The 22,901-nt window shown below is 46.8% G+C and overlaps 1 protein-coding gene across 2 annotated transcripts; it reads right to left on the bottom strand.

Annotated features, from left to right (window-relative positions):
- Positions 1-728: 728 nt before the first annotated feature.
- Positions 729-20,964, bottom strand: SLC25A20 (solute carrier family 25 member 20). Of its 2 annotated transcripts, XM_028518887.1 has the most exons (9): positions 20,749-20,961; positions 16,702-16,794; positions 12,989-13,116; positions 8,648-8,738; positions 3,853-3,970; positions 3,076-3,148; positions 2,612-2,721; positions 2,002-2,126; positions 729-1,580 (listed from the first exon to the last, which is right to left on the bottom strand). In XM_028518887.1, exons 1-9 carry the CDS (start codon positions 20,851-20,853, stop codon positions 1,518-1,520), a joined length of 906 nt encoding a protein of 301 aa, XP_028374688.1. In that variant the 5' UTR covers positions 20,854-20,961; the 3' UTR covers positions 729-1,517. The 2 variants fall into 2 exon arrangements, with proteins under 2 accessions (XP_028374688.1, XP_035886250.1); XM_036030357.1 differs by lacking the exons at positions 729-1,580; positions 2,002-2,126 and adding an exon at positions 2,164-2,291 and having other exon boundaries at positions 20,749-20,964.
- Positions 20,965-22,901: the final 1,937 nt, after the last annotated feature.

Raw genomic sequence — 22,901 nt, 5'->3', positions numbered from 1 at the left:
GTTGGCCATGCCCACTCCCGGATGTGTGTGGGTCTCTGCCCCACTCACCTATTTACATAGAGTGGTGCCTGGAGAGCCACAGTTCAAGGGTCTCCCTGCAGCGGCAGCAGGCAGGAAGTGTAAGTGCAGCAGATCTGTGACTGCCAGATGGGACACTGTCAGAGCAGCTCAGCTCCAGTAGCCTCCCCCTCCGCCAGGCAAGGACAGACTAGCTTGTGACTCTCCGCTCCAACTTCCTCACCTCCTCAGGCAGCACCTGGGCACCCTCCTCCGCCTGAGGAGGAGGCAAAGCCAGGCTGGTGACATCAGTTCACAGAGCCACCCAAAGCTGTGTGAATACTCAAGACTGCTTCTGGTCTTTGAGAACAATTGATTCTCCATCTCTTAGCTCAGACATCCGTGTGGCCGGGCGCAGAAAGGCTAAGGAATGACCGGATAAGCTGCAGGCTGCGTGTGTGGGGCCTGCACGCCAGGCTTGCACTGGGAGTTATGAGAACAGTTACCAACTGAGTTGCCCCACCACACCCTGCTCCACCTAAAGCAGCTGGGGCTGGAGCAGTCAGGGAACGGCTGCCTGGCCAAAACTGCCCCCTTTTCCTCCCGATGGAGCCTGAAACCACCAGGAAAGGACACCAGATCCCTGACAGCCTCTAGCAAGGCCACAGGCTGCCTGCTGAAATGATCTAGATTCAAAAGGAAAAAAAAAACTCACACAATGCAAAAATGACAAACAATATTTATTGTTTCCTGTAAAAACAGGGGGCTCTCGTGAGAAAAGAATGTGCAAAGAGAGGCTTCCAACACCTTGGGATTTCTCATTTATCCTAGCAGGCTGGGACTGCCAATTTAAAACTCTCCTCACTGTGTAGGAGGGAAAGCTCTCCGCCTTTTCCTGGGAAAGTAGACTACTCTAGATTCAATTTTGATGACTTGCATGCCTTTAAAAAAACAAACCCAAACCCTATAGTTATCAGGCTATCTGCCCCTACACATTTGCTCATTCCACTCGACAGACAGACACAGGCCTCAAGTTCATACCCCGCTGTGCGGGTCAGGATAGGATGATACCACAGACATCCGGTGGGTGTTCCTGCCTAGGGATCAAAGAAGCCCCCGGCTCTGGGTCAGCTGGCCAAAAACACGGATAGCACCTCCAATGAAAAGCCAAGCTTTTCTCTTTTGAGACCAGCATTTCGGGGTATACTAGGGCCAGCAGTCAACCAACCCATAGACAGTTCTCAGGCCACAGGTGGTATCTGGTCTAGAAGCCACTTACTCCATCTCCAAATCTTCCTGAGATCCCTTAAACGGACAAGAGTGAATTCAAGTTTCAAAATGGCACGCCAGGTTATACCAGGTAGAGGATGTCATTAAGGCAAACGGTCTCAACAAGTCCACACACAGAGCTCTGATCTCACCCACCCCCTGCCCTCCCGCTTCAGGAAGGCCTAGTCCTGCCCACTGCTCCTCTTTGGTAACCGTTTCCAGCATCCAGAAGCCTTGAGCAGCCTTCAGCCTCAAAAGTTGGGGGCGATCCAATTAAGGAACTTCATGGCAACTTCGAAGCCAAGGAAACAGGCCTGAGAAGGGTTTGGAAAAAGAGAAAAGCCAGCAGGAATGGTCACTATTCAGAGAGACCCCAGCACCGCATTTGGCTGGCCCTGTCAGGACCAGAACCCCTCCCTAACCTCACCCCCACCGCACCCAGGTCAGGGAATCGAGCTGTGCTTTCTCATTCCCAAGGGGGAAGGAAAATGCACGTTCCACAGCTGTCCACTTCTGATGGCCAGGTCAGGTCATCAAAGCCCCTCACCTCAGAGAATCACAAAGGCAAATCTTCCCAACATCTTCAGGAAAGGGAGCAAATTAGAAGGCTCTGGCTGAGAGTGGGTTTTTTGAGAAAACGGAGCCCCCAGTCCAACCCCAAGAGCAGGCAAAAGTCAGCCCCTGCACCTTGCTCTGAACCCCAAAGAGAAAGCACAGCTCCTGCCAGCCACTCACCGCATTGGCCGGGAAGGCTCGGATCATCACTGCGTTGAACCCTTTGTACAAGGATGTGACTCCTTCTTTCTGGATCAGCTCCCTCAGCACATCTCTGAAACCATTAGGATATTTTCCAGGCGGTGCTGCGGGCAGAACCCAACTGTTAAGGCTTCAGGAAGCTTCCTGACCTGACCATGGTGACCCACATGAGAACAATCTTGTAGTCAAGTCTTGCTGCAGGGTCACAGCACCAGGGAGAGGACACCTTGCAGGTCATCTGGGACCAGGCCACAGACAACACAGTTCACCTTGGGACAAACAGACACAAATGTCTGGATTACTGGTGCTGAGGGAGTGGAGAAGAGGAATGAACAGTGAAACAGTCCTTCTGCTCATAGTGGGGAAGGAGAGTTGATTGGGCTTATTTCACTTATTTTGTGTTCAGGTCAACAGGAAAATGAGTCTAGGCTTCTAGAACACAAATGACTACAAGGGACAATGCTGGACAGAGAGGTGCTGGGGCGCTCCAGAGAGTGAGTATCCCTCAGGACTTATGAGCTCCGCACCCCAAGGGCAGCCAGTCCCAGGACCCACTGCACCCCCATCCACCCCACTACCCTGCACTAACCAGTCTGGAAGCGGGACTTCAGCACGTCTGGAGGGATGGCCACAGCCCAGTTGAAGATCCCCGCGATGCCCCCAGCCACCAGGATCCGAGGCACGCTGAGCTCACTGACACTGCAGAACACCAAGCACAGTCAGACAGAGGCTGTGAGAGTGGCGCTCTGACCATCCCTCCTGCAGCAGACAGTGGGAGGAGAAAGCGGCTAGGGCGAGAGGGGCCGGGGCCAGGGCTCCCGTGACATGGCAGCTGCCACTCCTTGGAGGAGGTTTCGTGCACTTGTTTCAGACGCTTGCTCCCTTGGGTGAGGCACAGGGCAAGAGGTGTTGGCTGGGCCTCAGCGACCATGAGAGGAAAGAGGACACGAAGCCAGAAGCAAGTCCTACTTCTGCCTCCAGACCCACTCTCAGGAAAGCGCAACCTACCCATGGCTGAGCAAAGTGGCTTCTAAGTTCTTCTTTTCTCCTCACCTCTTTCCCTCTGGAGTAAGGATGTTTTTAAGCCATTCATATGTCATGAAATACATCCCACTGGCTGGAACATCTGTTAGCGGCAAGAAAGATGTGAATTAAATGATACAGAATCCTGAACTTAGCAGAGCCAAGCGTGGCGCTGGATTCTTCAAGGTTTCCCGGGAAGTTCCTCGGCAGCACACCCTATTTGCGATAATCACTGCGCGGTGACCAGATGCTGCTCCGGGGCGGGCACCGGTGTGAGTGAGGGTAAACACACGTGACATCATCTCACCTTCAAATTCCCCTTGCCCAGTCCCCAGCGACATGCCCACTCCAGGCAGTTATAACCACCCGCTGGCATCTGGCCTTCCTCCAAGCTGCCATCTCAGGACCCGGCTGGGCCATCTCTGCCTCTCCTACCTCCACCCCGGCAGAACATGCCTCTCGAAACCCGGGAGAGCCCCACTGTTCCCAAGTCTGTTCTTTCTTCCCACTCATCCCTCAGCCATAATTTTTACCTACGTGCCTTTCCCCTCCAACCACCACTGTCATGACTTCTACCCCTGAGGGCTGGCCTACGAGAAGGATGGAAGATGCCCCCGTCTTCATTTGTGTCCGCACTGGCCGGAGGTGAGACTACTGAAAACCAGGACACTCAGGCTCAGCCTTGTCCGGGAGGTGGCATGTACGGCGCGAAGGCTAAGGTGGCGATCCAGGCCAGACCCTCTGTGGCAAATCCACCGCAGGTGAGCCTCTCCAAGGCGACCTCAGGTGGGGGACCTCCAAGTTTACCTCGCATGAGGGTGAGCACAGTCCCCTTGTAGATGCCTCGGATCCCAGCCTCCTGGTACAGCTTCTTTGCACAGTCCAAGGCACCAGTGTACTTGGTTTCCCCTGAAGAGGCCTGAATCTGAGAGGAGGGGAAGAGTCATCAAGTCAGCAAGAGCATCACAGCCAACAGACTCAGCAGGTTATAGGTTACAACGTGAGTAGGGACGTGGTCGTTATGCATTAGGTCGGTGAAAGATGGCTGTCAAAACGATAGTTATTTGGAAAGTACAATACTGGTGCCAGTCACTATGAAATAAGCGTAGGTGAAAATATCACAGAATATGCACTCACTGACTAGAAAAAAAATCAACAGAGGAGTTGGAAAATAAGTTGAAGAACTCTCCAAAATACAAAAGCATTCCCAAAAAAGTTAGCTGGAAGGTCTACAAAGGAGGAGACAAATACATTAGTCATTCATTTACTCTATTTTCACAAATATCCACTGAGCACCAACTCCATTCCAAGTCCTAAAGCCTGGTGAAGAAAAGGAGAACTGGAGCCCTGGTTGGTGTGGCTCAGTGGATTGAGCACCAGCCTGAGAACTGAAAGGTCACTGGTTTGATTCCCAGTCAGAGCACATGCAGGCCAGGTGCCCTTGGGGGTTTGCGAGAGGTAACGGATGGATGTATCTCACACACTGATGTTCTCCCCCTCTTCCTTCCTCCCTCTCTCTCTAAAAAAATAAATTAATAAAATCTTTAAAACAGAGAGAGAAAGGGAGAACTGGAAATTAGATTCAGAACTCTGTAAGCATCTGAATAGAGGTCCTGTGTCCTGTGCAGAGGCAGCGGAGGGCCAAGGAGAGGCCCCCATCTTGGTCTCTGGGATCCATGGCCTAAGGGCCAAGAGCCTGAGGACAGGCAGGGGTAACCCAGTAGTGGTCTGAGAGAAAGAGACCCCCAAGCAGAATCCACAGGAAGTACAGAGCCAAGAGGAATCGGAACACATGGGCATCAACCAAAGAGTAATTAAAGCTGAAAAGAGAGTTCAGTTTTAACAGTTCCCAGGAGAAACACTTATAAAATAAATATATAAACCCAATAATTTTCTTACATACCAGCACTAACCAGTTGAAAAATAATGGAAAAGAATCCCACTCAAAACAGCAATATAATAAAAATAAAAAACTAATAAAATATAGTGTGTCAAGCAATAGGATTTGCATATATGAAACTTTAAAACAAAACAAAAAACTAAAAAAATCTCTAAGGGACATAAAAGAAGAGATAAATAAAAAGTCATAATTCTGGTTATAAAAAGTTTCTAATCAGAAAGATGTCAAATTGTCTAAAAATAAAAACTTAGGATAAGGTCAATGTAATACCAATGGTGTTTTTTTGTTTTGTTTTGTTTTTTGGTATAACTTCCCCAGATGATGCAGGCACATGGGAACCTGGTATGTGAGGAACAGCAGGAAGGCCCATGTGACCAGAGAACGCTGAAGCTGACTCGCAGTGACCTGGAGAACCAGAAAGGGCTGGACATAGAACTGACACACCAACAACCTTCTCACTACATCCAGCACAGACTGCAGGCGGGAACCAGGTGAGGAGGCCCCCACGGTGGTCCTGGCCAGTGACGCCGGCAACCTGGAGCAGGGCAGCCGCAGTGGAGGTGGTAAGAAGGGACAGGTTTGGGACGTGTGGAAAGCCAACTCAACTGTTCAGCAGACGGGATATATACAGTGAGAGAGAGAGAAAAACCCAGGAGGACTTTTGGGTTGTAGGGCTGAACAGCTGAAAGGGTGGTGTTGCTGCCGCCTGAGCTGCAGAAGGCTGAAGGTCACGCAGGTTTGGGGGAGGACAAGTTCAGTTCTGCACGAGGTACCTTTGAGGTGTCCCTGAGCATCCACATACAAATGCTGGGTAAACTGGTTTGAGGTTCAAGAAAAGTCTGATTTAGAGATACAAAGGGAGGACTCTTGCTAATTATTATACATCGTGCAAAAATTAACTCATACTGGGGTTACATACTTAAAGTGTAAAATTGTAAGTAACACTTTTAAGATTTTATTTATTCATTCATTTATTTATTTTAGAGAGGGGGGGAGGGAGAGAAACATCAATGTGTGAGAGAAAGGGAGGGAGGAAGAGGCAGAGAGAAACATGGTGGGTGAGATAAATAGACTGGTTGCCTCTCACACGCCCCCAGCTGGGGGACCTGGCCTGCAACCCAGGCAGTGCCCTGACTGGGAATAGGAACTGATGTTGTTGTGGTTCCCAGGGCAGTGCTCAACCCACTGAGCCGCACCTGAAAGGACTAAACAAAACTTTTAGGAAAAAGTAGAAGAAAATCTTCAGGATGTCGGGCTAGATAAAGGGTTCTTAGACCCAGAACCCTAAATACCCAAAGCCCAATCAATCAAAGAAAAATTAATAAACTGAACTTCATAAAATTTAAAATGTTCAAAAGATTAAGAGGACGAAAAGAAGCTACAAACGGAGAGAAAATATTTGCAAACCACATATCTAACAAAGCACTAGTATCTAGAATAAAGGACTGTCAAAACACAACAATTAAAAAGTAATCCAATTGCAAAATGAGCAAAAGACATGAACAGACATTTTACCAAGTAAGATATACAGATTGCAAAAAGCACATGAAAACAAGTTCAACATCTTCAGTTATGAGGGAAACACAAATGAAAAGGCGACATCACTACACACGTATCAGAATGGCTGAAATGGAAACCAGTGACAACACCAAATGTCGGTGGGGATGCAGGGAGACTGGCTCACGCACACGTTGCTGGCAGGAAGGCAAACCGAACAGCCACCCTCAAACCAGTTTGTTCATTTCCTTAAAAACTGAGCATGCAAGGACCATATGATTCAGTAATTATACTCCTGGGCATTTATCCCAGAGAAATGAATACTTATTTTCTCGGAAAAATCTCTGTGCATGACTGTTTATGCATCTTTACTCATAAGAGCCAAAAACTGGAAACAACCCAGATGTCCTTCAGTGGATGGAAAGTTAAACATATTGTGGTTCTTCCACGCCATGTATGCCTTAAAGTGAATTATTCATATATCAACAATATGAACGAATCTCCGGAAAATTATGTTGAGTTTAAAAAGCCAGTATGAAAAGTTTACATACTGTATGACTCCATTTTTATAACATTCTTGAAACTTCAAAATTATAGAAGTGAAGTATAGACTAATGGTTGCTGGGGTGGTTCAGGACTGGAGCGGGAAGGGAAGTGGATGTGGTTATAACAGGGCACTATCGGGGATCCTCGGGATGCTGGAAATGTCCTGTATTTGACTGTATCAATATTAATATCCTGATTGTGATACTGTACTGTAGCTTTAAGATGTTACCATTGCGAGAAAACTGGGTAAGGGGTACAGGGGATCTCTCTGTATTACTTCTTGCTTTCTTTTTTCTTTGTATTATTTCTTACAACTGCGCATAAATCTTAAAATAAAAAGTCTAATTAAAAAATACACAAAATTGAGTGGCCATGAAAAACACACTTGCCATATATGATAAGTAATTAATAACCTTAATAGGTCCAGACTTTTAAAAATAAATTGAGAAAAAAACACAAAATGAGCAAAGAACATAAATAGTTACTTCACAAAGGAAAATACAAACAACTAATATTCATCAAAATATCAGGAACATTGTGCAAAATCTTATTTACAGAGATCTTTGCTGCTGGCAAATAATTTGTCATACCCCCAGGTAAGGGATTACTGGGTAAATGACAGCCATGTATGTAATGAAATGAGTAGCAGAAAATTATGCTTGAGAAAAATAATCACAGAAAAATATTACAGTCTATCAAGGGGAAAAAGTTGGCTATAAAACAATTGTAATAGGTGATCCTAATTTTTTTTCAAAAGATAGTATTTCTTGATAAATATACATTTTTACCAAAAGACTAGAATTCACATGCAAGCGGTAGTCACAGTGGTAACCTCAGTGGGGTAATGTCATGGGTAATAGATACATTTTTTTCTTTGTGCTTCTCTGCATCATTGATATTTTCTAGCCCTGGCTGGTAGGTGTGGTTCAGTGGGTTGGGCATAGTAACGCTAACCAAAAGGTGACCAGTTTGATTCCCAGCCAGGGCACACGTCTGGGTGGTGGGCCAGGCCCCCAGCTGGGAGCGTGTGAGAGGCAACCAATTGATCAATGTTTCTCTCACAGATTGATGTTTCTGATGTTTCTCTCCCTCTCTTTCTTCCTTCCTTCCCCTCTCTCTAAAAAAAAATAAATAAATACAATCTTTAGAAAATCTTTTTCTCCTTGCAAGAATTGTGTTAAATTACTTCCATCATTCAAAGAAAAATCATTAACATTTGTTCTTTAAAAAGTGTCCCGTGTGCTAAGGCAGACAGCCAGCTCACTGGGCCTGAGAACAAGCCAGGCACGCTGCGGGCACTGGGTCTCAGGGTAGTCGGTGGAGACGTGAGATGTTGGGCAGGAGCAGCCTCGCTTTCTCCTCTGACAAGACATGACTTACCTTTCAGAGTCCCTGAAGCAGGTGCTAATAAGGGTAGATATGTCTGGATTGATACGTCACAAGTGTGACATGTTGGTTGGTCTGTTACACTGTCCTGGTTCTTGATTCTACTATGACTGCTTCCATGCTCCTGAAAACCTTGAAATTGTTTTACACACCTGACCCGAAGCCTTATAAAGGGTGAAAGGACATAAACATCCACACAAAATTGTATACTGAATAGAAGAAGCTAACTACTTCCCCCCACCTCACATCCCCCCACCCGGATCACACTCTTACCTGCAAAAGGCACTTGATCCGTTCTCCGGGGGTCATGATTCCAGTGGTGAAGACACCAGATAACATCCCAGCTGCAAACAGCTGGGGGTAGCTGCATCAAAAACAAAACCAGAAGCAAGCACTTGTGAGTATTCAACCGGACAGAGGCAGTTCCAGCCAAGGACGACTTTATAGGAAAAAAATAAATACTTGGACTGGGCAGAAAGCCCAGCACAAATAAATCAAATTTCGCACAAAAGCTGAGTTTCAGGTGTATTCTGATGTCAAACTTCCCGGGGCAAGGGTCTCAGTGCCAAGAACCATGCGAGACCCACCTACACACGCAGATGGCCTCACCCATGGGAAAGGCTTTACAGTAAGACACGGTTTCCGTCCCTGGGCCTGCCATGCACAATGACTATAAACAAGTTTCAATGCCTCTCTGTGCCTTGCTTCTGCATCTATAAAATTCAGGGCTGTTGTTGAAAAAAGCTACTAACCCAGGATCTGGATCTCAGTCGACCCCAGTGCTTCTCCAATGTCACCTCCTCTGGACCACCAAGGGTCTGAGAATATTTTAAGCCAAGATTTAAGCAGGACAGCATCAAGGCCAGGAAGAACAGCTGTGGCCACCTCCACAGGCTGAGGGGCAGCCAGGTCAGTCCTAAGGAATGTGCTATAAGACACTGAGAAAGGGGACTTCTGATCAAGGTGGAGGCAGAGCTAAACATGCTTTGCCTCCTTACACAGTCACAGAAAGAATTGCAACTAGACCTCAAAACAAGTAACACCCAGAATAGTCAGAAAATCGAGCTATATGGAAGTGCAACAACCAAGGACTTACAGAAGCCATGTTCATCCTGACAGGTGTCTTTTCTAAAATAAGCCACGCTACTAAGACAGGGAGTCAAACCACCTCTACATTACACACAGAAACAAACAGAGGGAGGCTGCCAAATTGAGGAGACAAAGAAATATGGCCCAAATGAAAGAACAAAACACAACAACTAAACAAAACAGAGATCACCAAACTATCAGCTGCAGAGTTCAAAACACTGGTGATCAGAGTGCTCAAAGAACTCACTGAGTATGGCAAAGGCATAAAAAAGACCCAGGAAGAAATGAAGGTTGCACTTATTGAAATAAAGAACAACCTATAGGGAACCAACAGTGGAGAGAATGAAGCCAGGATTCAAATGAATGATTTGGAACATAAAGACAAAATAAGAATTCAACCAGAACAGCAAGTAGAAAAAAAAAATAATAAACAAGGACATATAGAATGCCTCTGGGATATCTTCAAACGTACCAACATCCTAATCAAAGGGGTGCCAGAAGGAGAACAAGAAGGGCAAGAAATTGAGAATGTATTTGAAAAAATAGTGGAAAAAAACTTCCCCAATTTGGCAAAGGAAATAGACATACAAGTCCAGGAAGCACGGAGTCCCAAACAATTTGGACCCAAAGAGGACCACACCAAGACACATCATAATTAAAGTGCCAAAGGTTAAACATAAAGAGAGAATCTTAAAAGCAACAAGTTACCTATAAAGGAGTTTCCATAAGAATGTCAGCTGATTTCTCAAAAAAAACTTTGCAGATAAGAAGGGACTGGCAAGAAGTATTCAAAGTGGTGAAAAGCAAGGACCTACAACCAAGATTACTCTATCCAGCAAAGCTATCATTTAGAATGGAAGGGCAGATAAAGTGCTTCCCAGACAAGGTCAAGCTAACAGAGTTTAAGCCATTATTATATGACATAATATTAAAAGGACCTATTTAAGAAAAAGATAAAAACTATGAACATTAAAATGGCAACAAATTCATAACTATCAAGAACTGAGTCTAAAAAACAAACTAAGCAAACCACCAGAACAGCAACAGAATCATAGATATGGAGATCATTTGGCAGGTTATCAGCTGGGAGGAGGAAGGGGAAGATATGGGTGGGGGGGGGGGGCCCGCATTCCTAGGATGCCCAGTCAGGGATTAAGAAGCATAAGTGGTAGGTACAAAATAGACAGGGGGATGTTAAGAATGGTGTAGGAGCCCTGGGTGGTGTGGCTCAGTGGATTGAGCATGGGCCTGTGGACCGAAAGGTTGCTAATTTGATTCCTGGTCAGGGCACATGCCTGGGTTGCATGCTTCCCAGTTGGAAGCGTGCAAGAGGCAACCTATTGATGTTTTGCTCCCTCTCTTTCCCCCTCCCTTACCCTCTCTCTAAAAATAAATAAATAAAACCTTAAAAAAAGAGAAAAGAATAGTATAGAAAATGGAGAAGCCAAAGAACTTACATGCATAACCCATGGACACGAACTAAGGGGGAGGATTGCTGGAGGAAATGGGGGTACCGGGCAGAGGGAGGCAAAAGGGGGGAAACTGGGACAATAGTGATAGCATAATCAATAAAACATATTTAAAAAATACTGAGCCCTGGCTGGCATAGCTCAGTGGATTGAGCGCGGGCTGTGAACCCAAGTGTCGCAGGTTCGATTCCCAGTTAGGGCACATGCCTGGGTTGCAGGCCATAACCCCCAGCAACCGCACATTGATGTTTCTCTCTCTCTCTCTATCTCCCTCCCTTCCCACTCTAAAAATAAATAAATAAAATCTTTAAAAAAAAATACTGAGAAAAGGCCAGACCAGGATGGTGCCCAGACAGGCATAATGGGCCCTGGGGCCCTCTGTGCAGGGAACAGTCCCCCAGTGGCCAGATACATGGACCCTCACCCTGGCCCCCACAGAATAAGCCACACTGAGTATTTTGAGGAGTCTGAGGCTCCTAGCAGCTTTGGCCACAGCTGTCTATGCCCTCTCTGGCATCTTTTCTTTCTGGGACTAGCAATACCAGGGTGGTCTAGAGGCTATGCAGCACAAAGCTACAATTAGTATTTCAACAGATTCCTCACAATTTAGCAAATGTTGCTGAAAAACTTCACCTACTTGCCTAAGCCTCAGACCCCTCCTGAGCCCAAACCTCTGACAGCTGAGCCTTCAGGCCAGTTCCACCCAATGAGGAGCCCAAGACCTGAGGAATGGATGTCAAATGGGGTAGGGAAGACACCCACTGAGGGTCTTTCCCTCTAGGCAGGGCACCAGTCTCAGTGGTCCCAGGCAGGGCTCACACCTCCACCTCAGGCAGGCAAGCCCAGCCCAAAGGCTGTCTGCTGAACAGCCAAGAGACTTGCGTTCATGCATGGTCTCCTTCACAGTCTCCGTTCACAGTGCTGTTCCAAGGACGAGACCTCTCAGCAAATAAACTTCCCCTATGAGCCCAGCATGCTCCATTCTTCCTAGGAGGCCCAGACCCTAGCCAGGCACACCTCCATCTCCTAGAATTGGTGACCCTCCTCTGAATGGGGTTTTTGTGTGTACACAGGGTACCATGTAGATACTCTGTCAGTGCCTGGCCCATTCTGCCGCCCACTCCCATCCCACCCCAGGGAGGCACGTGTGAGCGCTGGCCCTTCCTGAGCTTCCACCCCAAGGTCCTGGTACTGCTCCTTTCCATACTCTTCCCAAACACCACTGCGGGGAGGAGAAACTGACAGGGCTGACTTTCAGGATTCTGAACATGGCAGGAGTGTGGGGGTGGGGTCCTGAGTGTCCCAGCTTTTGCTTAAGCAGGAAGAGTGTTTCTCTGATCACATCATATGGGGAACACAACCCACAGGCCAAAGTACTGGCAGTGCCCCCGCTGGGCTTGCAGCACATGGCCCTGGTATGAGCCATGAGAAGTCTATTTTCACGAACCACTTTGTCATGAGCTGTAATTCTGACTCGCTTGCCACCTCGTACCCAAATCCAACTTTTAAAAGTGTGTTAAAAAGAAAAACACGGACTTATTTCACTTTAACAGAGAAACCAATATCTAAAACAATTACAATCACGTTATTAAAATGAGGTAAAAGACAGAAGTAGGAGTCTCCCTTTCCCCAACCAGGTGAGCGAAAATGAGGCTGCCACCAGCAGGTGAGGCCGTCATTACTGCTGCACCAGGTACTGCTCAGAGCACCTGATACACATTTTTACTTTTTTAACCTGACACACATTTTAGCGTGCAGATGTCCCAACACCCCTCGAGGCTGGTATTGCTAACAGCCCCAATAAGCACGATACTACGTCACAGAAGGAATTATGAAAACCTGGTGGTGGGGTGGAGGGGTAGGTGGGCTTTTTCTCTTTTGGTTCACAAGGCCAAGGAAACTCAAGTAGCTCCCTCATGCCCTATGTGCGCTCTCAGGAGCCAGCCCTGGGGGCCCGGGGGACAGCCACTGCCTGCCCGCCAAGGTTCTTTCCTTTCACTCAGGTTACATCGCCAGGCAGAGCAGCACCAAGAGCTCCAGGCCTGTAAGCACTCACCTGAGAACGTCTTCTGGGTGTTTCTGTTGCAGCTTCTTCCCCAGACCAAACCCAAAGAAGCACACGGCGAACATGGGGGTGACGCCAATGATGGGGGCAGCCATGCCTCGATACAGCCCCGTGATGCCCTGCAAGGGGTCACAGAAGCAGAAGCTGTGTACAGGCACCGCCACCCCTCACGCCACTGAAACAGGCGAGCAGCGTGTCTGTCTGCTTATCCGAGGCATCCTGCCTTCGCCTCTCCTTTAAAAGGAAGAAACCCCTCACATTTGTCAGAAATAGTTGTCTTCTTACATACTGCTGGAGAAAATGGAAAACAGCTTCCATTCTGGAAGAAATTCTGGCAGAACCTTTCACCAAGAAATCCTTTGTATTCTGAATCTGAGTATCCTAGGGAAATACTCAGAGATGGAAAAGAAGAAAATAACATCAGGTGTTTATCAGGTACTGTAATTGTGGAATGAATCTTAAAGCTCCCAAATAGGATAAATGAGACAAATTATAGGAGTTCCATAAATGGACTATCACACTGTCATGAAATCACATTGTAACGTGAAGAGACTACTAAGGGAAAACAAAACAGGTTACAAAACAGGGTATTTTAATCTGACTTCCTTGGGGTGAGATTACAGGTGATCTGTATTTTCCAAAAATTAAGACATGGGTTTTTGTTGTGCAAAAACAACAGGAAGTCCTGACCGGTGTGGCTTGTCAGTTGAGAGCTGTCCCGCAAGGGAAATGTTGCTGGTTTAATTCCTGGTCAGGGTGTATGCCTCCGTTGCAGGCCTGGTTCCCTGTCCCTGCTTGGGGCTTGTATGAGAGGCAACCGATTGATGTTTCTCTCTCACAGTGATGTTTCTCTCCCTCTCTTTCTTCCTCCCTTCCCCTCTCTCTAAAAATAAATACACAAAATCTTAAAAAAAAAAAAAACCCAAAAAACAATAGTAAGCCTGCACATGATCTTTCACTAGTATAGTCTGGTCACGAAAGCAACTATGCAGTAGCAATAAGTGGACACTAAGACAAGCAGATATCTCAACCACAAGAGTAGTAAAGGGAAAGGAAGGTCTGGGATCTGGGAGAGCAAAGGTGCAGCCCCAGAAAAGGGAAAGGGACTTCCAGGGTGGTATTGGGTGCGGTGGGCCTGGGAAGAAGCCCGTCCACTTGCGAGTACAAGGAGGGAGGACTCCAGGAGGCATGTTTCCAAGAAAAGCAAAGCAAAATCACACACCGAAACAACAGGTTGTCACTGTTCAGGCAGTGTGGAAAGCCAGAGAGGTATGCCACAGAGCAGTTAGGGTACAGTACGACAGAGACAGCCACGCAAAGAAACACAAGTGACTGTAATTGACATAATTATTAACCCAACCTCAAGAAAAACAAAAAGTTGCCCAATAAATGAAATGCACATGTCAGCATGTTACTTAATTAACAGAAAGAAACATATACGTAGAGTTGTAATCATAAAAACAGTGAATTGGATTAAATCACAATCTAGGATAAATTATATGCGCAGGTCAAAAACAGGGAATAGGTAATGTAAGAGTTAAAATCGTCTACCATAAGTAGGGAGATAAACCATACAGAAATGTGTGAGATGTAGCAGTAAATGTGCGTTATGCAGCTCCAGAGAAACAGCATGAACAACTGCAAGAGCTCAGAGTAGCTGTTCCTGGAGAATGGGGGCGGAAGGTGTGCACGTGAGGGGAAGATGGCTGTTTTTGTTATCAGCCTTTCAGTAACAAACTAACTGCTTGTATCACTTTAATACAAGATAATTTTTTAAAAATAAGAATAATTTAAAAGCAAATATAAAAATGTAAAAGCTGCTCCTTATGGAGAGTGGCAGGAGTATCAGAGTGGACTGCAAGTGGGAGGGTCCCAGCCTGGATAGCCTGCCCAGCTGCAGCCCTGGGGCATTCACACCCCATCCACCTTCCAGAACTAACAGGGCACAGCTGTACCTGTCAGCACACCTCCAGGACCCTGCAAAGGTCAAATACTCCTGCCAGCTGTAAGCTGACTCTCCAAATACAAAGTGCAAAGGCAGTAAACAGAAAAGGGTGATGGGACAGAGAAGGTTTTGAGGAGAATCTACAAAAGCAGGAGGGGACAAAGTCCTTCCCAAGCCCCTCCCACAGCAGCTCCCCACCTGGCTGAGCAGGATGTTCAGGTCCAGAGGAGCCAGGAGGCAAGTCCTGACAGTTCTAGCCTCCCTCTCACCACGCTGGCACCCCCCCCCCCCCCGGACCCATGCAGCAAAACCAAGACCTTTGTCTGGCAGCTCCAGAAAGCAGAGAGCCACGCCCGGCACAACAAACACAGGGACACACGCCAATATGGTTGAAGTAAGGGAGCCTAGTCGACTGCAGGGATTTGGGTTTACACAAGCCATTCTCACCGGGCCCCCAGCACCTAGCATGCTGACCAGCTGCTAAACAAGTGCTCAACATTTGTTGACCAAAGGGCCTGTAAACCTGCCTCTCTTCCATAAGGGCAGAGGGCTCTGAGCACACCTGAAGCCTAAAGCCTCCATCCTACACTGATCAGACTCTACACAGACAAAAGAAGGAGCACTTTGCCCTGGCTGGGGTGGCTCAGTTGATTGGAGCATTGTCTCGCACACCAGAAGGTTGCAGGTTCAATTCCCAGTCAGGGCACATGCCTAGGTTGTGGGTTCAATCCCTGATTGGGGCGTGTATAGGAGGCAACCTATTGATATTTCTTTCACACATTGATGTTTCTTTCTCTCTCCCTCTCCCCTACTCTGTCTAAAAAAAAAATCAATAAAAACATATCCTTGGGTGAAGATTAAAAAAAAAAGAAGGGGTACCTCACAGAAGAAAAGACAGCACTAATGGGTGCAAAATCTTCCTCCTATTCCTGGATACTTCAGGGAACCTGGGAACAACTTCTCCCCAAGTCCAAGTCTATCACTTACCAGCAGAATCCCCTCTTTATCTCAGTGACACCTACTGCTCGGTTTCTGTGTATTTAGTAAAGACTATGTATTTAATAGGGCATTTATTCATGAGAGTTATATTTTAGGGAGCAAAGGAAGAAAAAAATTCTCAACAAGGTCTTTTTACATATGTGCTAATTGAGTACTAAATATCATTAGTAATTAAAACTTTTTTAAAAATCCCGTATTTTGGCCCCGGCCGGGTGGCTCAGTTGGTTGGAGCATCATCCCGAACACCAAAAGGTTACAGGTGTTTGATCCCCGGCCAGGACATATACCTAGGCTTTGGGTTTGATCCTTGCTCGGGGTGTATATGGGAGACAATCAATCAATTTAGTGTCCCTGTCTAGGGGTTTGAATACTCTGTGGCCTCTCTCACTGTGCCTCAGACTGATTGACTTCCTCCAGACTCTTTGTAAACTTCTGCCACTGATCCTTGTCAAACTGATTGCTCCAGACTTGCATTTTCTTCTACTTTGAGTCTTCAATTATCCCTCACTAATTTCCTGTGGCCTCAATTCTGCCTTCCAGAAACAGAATCATTTTATTAGCTTTAGTCATTGGCATAAAACTGGAACTGGAACTAGCAGAGACTCCAGAGCGATGACAACAGGAGGGCATAGGATGGCATGGTGAATGAGCCACTGCTGTGGGTACACAAGGTCAAGCTAAGTCCTAGGGGGAGTCACACACCAACCCTGTGAATGTGTTCCTCTGAGTGAAAGGAATGCCCAGCGCCGAGATACAATACCTCTCTAACTAGAGTCTTCCGGAAACAGTCAAAAGTTCCAGAATACATGGGAGGCTGTCCAGGCAAACTTGGGGGCTGCGTCTGTAGTCGGACCTGAAATCAGAAGTTAAGATACAGTCATTCCCCAGAATCAGAACTGCCTCACTTAACCTGCCAGGTTCAGGCTTCTCTTTCCTCCAGTTTATTCAAACTCTGCACTCACAAGTCACTAGTAGCATGCTTTCAGAGACAGTGATGGTTCCTCTGATTTCCCCATCCACTCACTTTCGCCATTCATTTCTTACCTAATGGATCCCACAATGACCCAATGGGATAGATACTCCCAGTTTACAGGTGAGGAGACAGGGTTCAGTGAGTTCAGTGACAGGTTAATAACAGGCTTATGCAAAGCTTAGCTCTGGTCACCACCCACTCTGACATGTAATGGCATGCTGGCAGTTAGGTAAGCTGTGCAAATCAACAATGGCATTTTGGAGTCAGGTGGATTTTATGCCACTTTTCTTGGTCCTTATCCTTCTTGACCTTTTGATGTATCCAATGATTCAACTCTCTCTCTCTTAAAACCTCCCTTCTTAGTACTTGCTCCTTTGTCTTCTTTTCTACTCCAGGCATTCTCCACGGCTCAGCACCCTACTCATCTGGCCCACTCTTTCTTTCAGAAAACTCAGATTCCAGGGCTTCAGCTCCTGCTCAGTGATTGCTATCACTGGCCCATGTCCAGACTTGCCCTACCTTTAGGGCCACATTTCCAACAGCCTGGAGAAGCTCTCCCTACTCGAATCACCCCCAGAATCTCACCCTCCTGATAAATACCCTCTTTGTGGCAGACCCACCTAACTACCCTCTTTCTCAGGATTTGAAACCCTAGCATCACCTCTGACTACTTCCTGTTGCTCTTCTTGCTCTGTCACATGAGTGCCAAGTCTGTAGGGGTAATCCTTCAAGATGCTTCCAGAATCCTAATTTTTCCCCTCTCTGTTTGAGTCTTCTCCCAGGTCAGGTCCTCATCCATCCTTATGCGGTAGAGTGGTTTTCAGTTACGTCCACTAATTGTCTGACATGTTTCCCCTTCAAAAGGTAAATCCGAATTCTCCGCCCCTTGAGCATAGGCCAGACTCAGTGATTGACTCCTGAACACAGACAGTGTGGTGGTGTTGATGCTGTGTGACTTCCAAGGCTAGGCCATAAGAAGGCCAGCTTCTGCCTGTCTCCATCACAGGTTAACTTGCTTTGGAGGGAGGCAGCGACTAGGTATGAGGACACTCTTGCCATCTGGAGAGGCCACGTGCAGAAGAAAGAAGGCCTTCTGGCAACAAGCAGCACCAACTAGCCAGCCTATGGTGAACCACAAGGAAATCAGTCTTCAGATGAGTGCAGGCCCAGACAACATCTTTTTTGGGGGGGTGGGGGTGGGAACCAGTATCTTTGGTTCATTATTATTATTTTCAAACAGCTTTGTTAAGATATAATTCACATACCATAAAATTCACCCATTTAAAGCATACAATTCAATGATTGTTAGTATATATGCAGTTGTGCAACCTTCAATACAATCAATTTGAGAACATTTTCATCACCCCCAAAAGAAACACCACACCCATTAGTAGTTACTCCCCATTTCACTCTCTTCGTAGGTCCTCGCAACCACCAATCTATTTTCTGTCTCTATGGATTTTCCTATTTTGTGTATTTCATTTATTTCATATGTGGTCTTCCACACCTGGTTTCTTTTACTTAGTATAACGTTTTCAAAGTTCATCTGTGTTGTAATACATATATATATACACACACACATATATCAGTCCTTCATTCCCCCTTTTTGATGAATAATATTCCACTGTACTAATTTATCTGTTCATTAGATAATGGACATTTGCATTTTTTTCCACTTTTGAATTATGAGGAGCAAAGGTGCTATAAACATTTGTGCACAGGTTTTTGGTTTTTGTATGGATATGTTTTCAATTCTCTTGGTTATTGTAATAGGTCAGGATTCTCCACAGAAATAGAACCAATAGGACATGGAAATTCATTTATTTACTAATTCAAAAAGATACAGGGTGGAGCAACAGCAGGTTTACAGTTGTGAGTATGTGAAACATACAGCTTATTCTTGTATTATTATTTAGTGACTATTGTATTATTTCCATATGAACGGCTGTAAACCTCCTTTTGCCTCACCCTGTATATGCACCCCTATATTCACTGCAGCATTATTTACAGTGGCCAAGACATAGAAACAACCTAAGTGTCCATGTATGGATGAATGAATAAATAAGATGTGATATATATATATATATATATATATATATATATATATGACTACTCAGCCAAAAAAAAAAAGAATGAAATTTTGCCATTTGAAAAAATATGAATGATGGACCTTGATGGCACAATGCTAAGTGAAGTAAGTCAGAAACAGAAAGTATCACATGATATCACAAAAAAAACAAACTCATTGACACAGAGAACAGATTGGTGGTTACCAGAGGGAAGGGTGGTTGGGATGGGCAAAAGGGGAGTCAATTTCATGGTGATGGATAGTAACTAGACTTTTGGGGGTGATCACTTTGCAGTGTATGCAGATGTCAAATGATGTTGTATACCTGAAAATTAATTTAAAAAAATAGGAAGAGGGGCCAGACAATTCTTTTCCTTTTTCCTTCCAAAGATTTTATTTATTTATTTATAGAGAAAGATGAAGGGAGGGAGAAAGAGAGGAAGAGAAACGTTAATGTGTGGTTGCCTCTCATGCATCCCCCACTGGGGACCCGGCCCACAGCCCAGGCATGTGCCTTGCCTGGGAATCAAACCAGTCATCCTTTGGTTCACAGGCCTGCGCTCAATCCACCGAGCCACACCAGCCAGGGCTCTTTCTCTTACTAGTTAGTGTTGCTTAGAACCATCACTGTCTGGGAAGCAGCAGTAAACACACAGAAGTACCATCGGCTAAATAAACATTTGATTTAATGTTTCACTGTGTCCTAGTCAGGCAGGTTGCTTCAGTCCTGGCCTTGCCAAAGAATGGCCCCAGCTCCTCTCCCAGGTGAAAGGTAGCAAATAAGTCACTGCCCGAATCTGCCAAGAGGACACGCCCTAAAGCTATTTCCCTGTGTTGGAAACCCAATATGAATTCTAGTAAGCCCCCTCCCCAGGCTTCCTACTCTCTGAGACTCAACGTCTGCTCCCCAGCAACCTGGCCGTGATCTGTCCATTTCCTCCCAATGTGTGTCAAGAAATAAGGTTACAAAGCAGGATGAAGCTTTAGACCCTAGATCCTAGTTCACGGGCTTTCGCCTCCATGAAGGCCTGGCTGAAGTGCTGCAGCGGGAGCAGCTGGGGCAGGCAGCACGCGAGGAAGCCCAGGGAAAAGCCCTGGTGAGATTTCTCCTTCCCAAAGCCTCCGTGTGACCGTGGCTTCTGCACCTGGGAGTTGAGAGCATCGGCCTGGCCGGAGACAAAGTTGGTCACAGGCTTCCTTAGCAGGGGCTCCGTCCCCGAGGAAATAATCACTTCCCACTGGAGGCCACTTGGGCTAATAGGAGGTGACAGGCCCAAGACAGCTAAGCCCTGTTCTGGAGGGGGGGAGCGGAAGGCGATAGTAATGGGCACTCGGACCCAGAGCAATGCGTCAAAAGACATCTCCAGAATATCCGTGCCTCCTTCTGAGGCGAGATTTACCAGCGACGGATTTCAGCCTAACCGATAATGTTAGGGTTTGCTGAAATCAGAGCTCTGGGGAGGCGCCTTTTCTTCCCCATCCCCGAAGAAGTGGCGCAAGGTCAGGGGAGGCTACGGGTCGGAGGACCTGAAATCACGGTCCTTGATGGCTAGTTAGCGACTGCCCACTCTGCGCGACCCAGCTCTTTGCGGCGCGAGGAACAGCTTCCACGAACCCCTGAGAGGGGCGAAAGGGAGAGTCCCCGACTTCTCACCGAAGCTCCCACGGGCCCCCTTTCTGTCCCGCAGCGCGCCTCACGGGAGACCCTGCTTTCCGCGCCCTGCCGGGGCCTCCTCCCCCTAACCCGCGCCCCAGCCTCCTCGCACCTTAACCGTGTCCAGCGGGTGCCCCACGAACACCAGGCACACGCCTCCGAAGCCGCCGGCCAGGAGATTCTTCAGCGGGCTGATGGGCTTCGCCTCGTCTGTCATGGTCCGTCTGTCAGTCAGCCTGCACGTTCCCTGTCACCTGGATGCACTGCCCTAGTCGCAGCTCCGGCTCCGACGACCTTTCACCCACTTTCAGGTGGGCGGGGCAAGAACCCGGGGCAGGTCGGGAGGTGGGCCTAGACTGACCCGCGGAGCTTCCGCCGTGGGGCTACTTCCGGCCTCGGCCCCTCCCCCGATGGGCGTGGCCTAGGAAGCTGGGCTGGCCTTGACGCGGTCTGAGTGGTGGGTTTGGTTGTGCGGTTGGGTACTTTTACCCAGGAAGACTTTCCAGACTTAAAAGCGTCCTCCTCTGGACTCCCATTCCTTCACTCGCTGGGCAGAATTCGTTTGCCCTCTGCTGTGTGCCAGGCACCCTTTCAGGTGCTGGAGGCGCAGCTGGTTATACAGCACACGAGTCGCTGTCTTTGTGGAGTTCACACCGTAACAAAGATAAATGAGTGAAAGATGCATCGTATCAACTGGGGATGACTGCTATGGAGAGAAATAAATCTGGAAAGAGGATTAGGAGCGGGAAAGGCAGAGTAATTTGCAATTTTCATTAGGTAAAGAAGGGTTTCACTGACGTGACTGGATTCAAGCCTTGAGAAGGTGAGGAAGTTAGTCTTGTCCACGGGTTTGAAGGTTGAGGGACCTTCCAAGGCAGAGGAATATAAAATGCAAAAGCCCTGAGATGGTCTGTGCCTGGTCTGTTAGAAGCCACAGGGAGACCTTTGTGGCTACAGCAGAGCGAGGGAGAGCAAGAGGAGTAGCTGATGAAGACATGGAGGTGATGGTAGCATACAAGGCAGACTTTGTCATTGTGAAGACAGCAGCTTCTCTTTTGAAGGAGATGGGAGCCATCCTGGGGTTTTGAGCAAGGAAGTGATAGTCTGAGTTAATAGGAGCCCTCTGACTGCTGGGTGAGGATAAACTGTAGGGAGCAGAGAAAAAGGACGTGTTGAGGCTGAAGATCATGGTCAGGAATGCTGGCTTGGATCAGGGCATAGCAGAGGAGGCGATGAAGAATATTCGGATTCTGAAACCTGGCTCGCGTAGCTCAGTGGATTGGCGCGGGCTGCGAACCAAAGCATTGCAGGTTTGATCCCCAGTCAAGGGCACATGCCTGGGTTGCAGGCCACGGCCCCCAGCAACCGCACATTGATGTTTCTTTCTCTCTCTCTCTCCCTCCCTTCCCTCTCTAAAAATAAATAAATAAAATCTTTAAAAAAAAAGAATATTTGGACTCTGGATATATTCTTAAGGAAGAATCTAGAGAAATTGTTTTTATAAATAAAATTGTTATTTTAATTGATTTTTAGAGATAAAACAGAGAGAGGGAAAAAACATTAATTTGTTGTCCCACTTAAATATGCATTCATTAGTGGCTTCTTAAAAAAAGGTTTTATTTGTATGTTTTTAGAGAGGGGAAGAGAAGGAGAAAGAGAGGGAGAGAAATATCAATGTGTGGTTGCCTCTCCAGTGCCCCCCACTGGGGATCTGGCCTGCAACCCAGGCATGAGCCCTGACTGGGAATTGAACTGGCGACCTTTTGGTTCATAGCCCACGCTCAGTCCAGTGAGCTACACCAGCCAGGGCCATTGGTGGCTTCTTGTGTGTGCCCTGACCTGGGACTACACCTGCAACATTGGCATATCAGGGACACTAACCAACTGAACTACTGGGCCTAGGGCTTGGCTTAATTTTAAAATCTTTATTTCCTGGGGAGAAATTGACATTAGTTAAAAATGTCATTATTGCCTTGGCTGGTGTGGCTCACTGGATTGAGGGCCAGCCTGCAAACTGAAAGATTGCTGATTCCATTTCTGGTCAGGGCAAATGAATGGGTTGCTGGCCAGGTCCCCAGTTGAGGGTGTGTGAGAAGCACTGTTTGTTTTACACATTGATGTTTCCCTCTCTTTCTCCCTCCTTTCCCCTCTTTCTAAAAGTAAATAAAATCTTAAAAAAATAAAATTGTTATTATCATAGCCCAGTAAATGTTTATTTAATGTAGTAATATTGAAAAACAGGTTGGATATGTACTGGGGGAAAGA

The sequence above is a fragment of the Phyllostomus discolor genome, chromosome 7, assembly GCF_004126475.2.
Source record: "Phyllostomus discolor isolate MPI-MPIP mPhyDis1 chromosome 7, mPhyDis1.pri.v3, whole genome shotgun sequence".
NCBI lineage: Eukaryota > Metazoa > Chordata > Mammalia > Chiroptera > Phyllostomidae > Phyllostomus > Phyllostomus discolor.
This window is presented reverse-complemented; position numbering and strand designations above follow the sequence as displayed.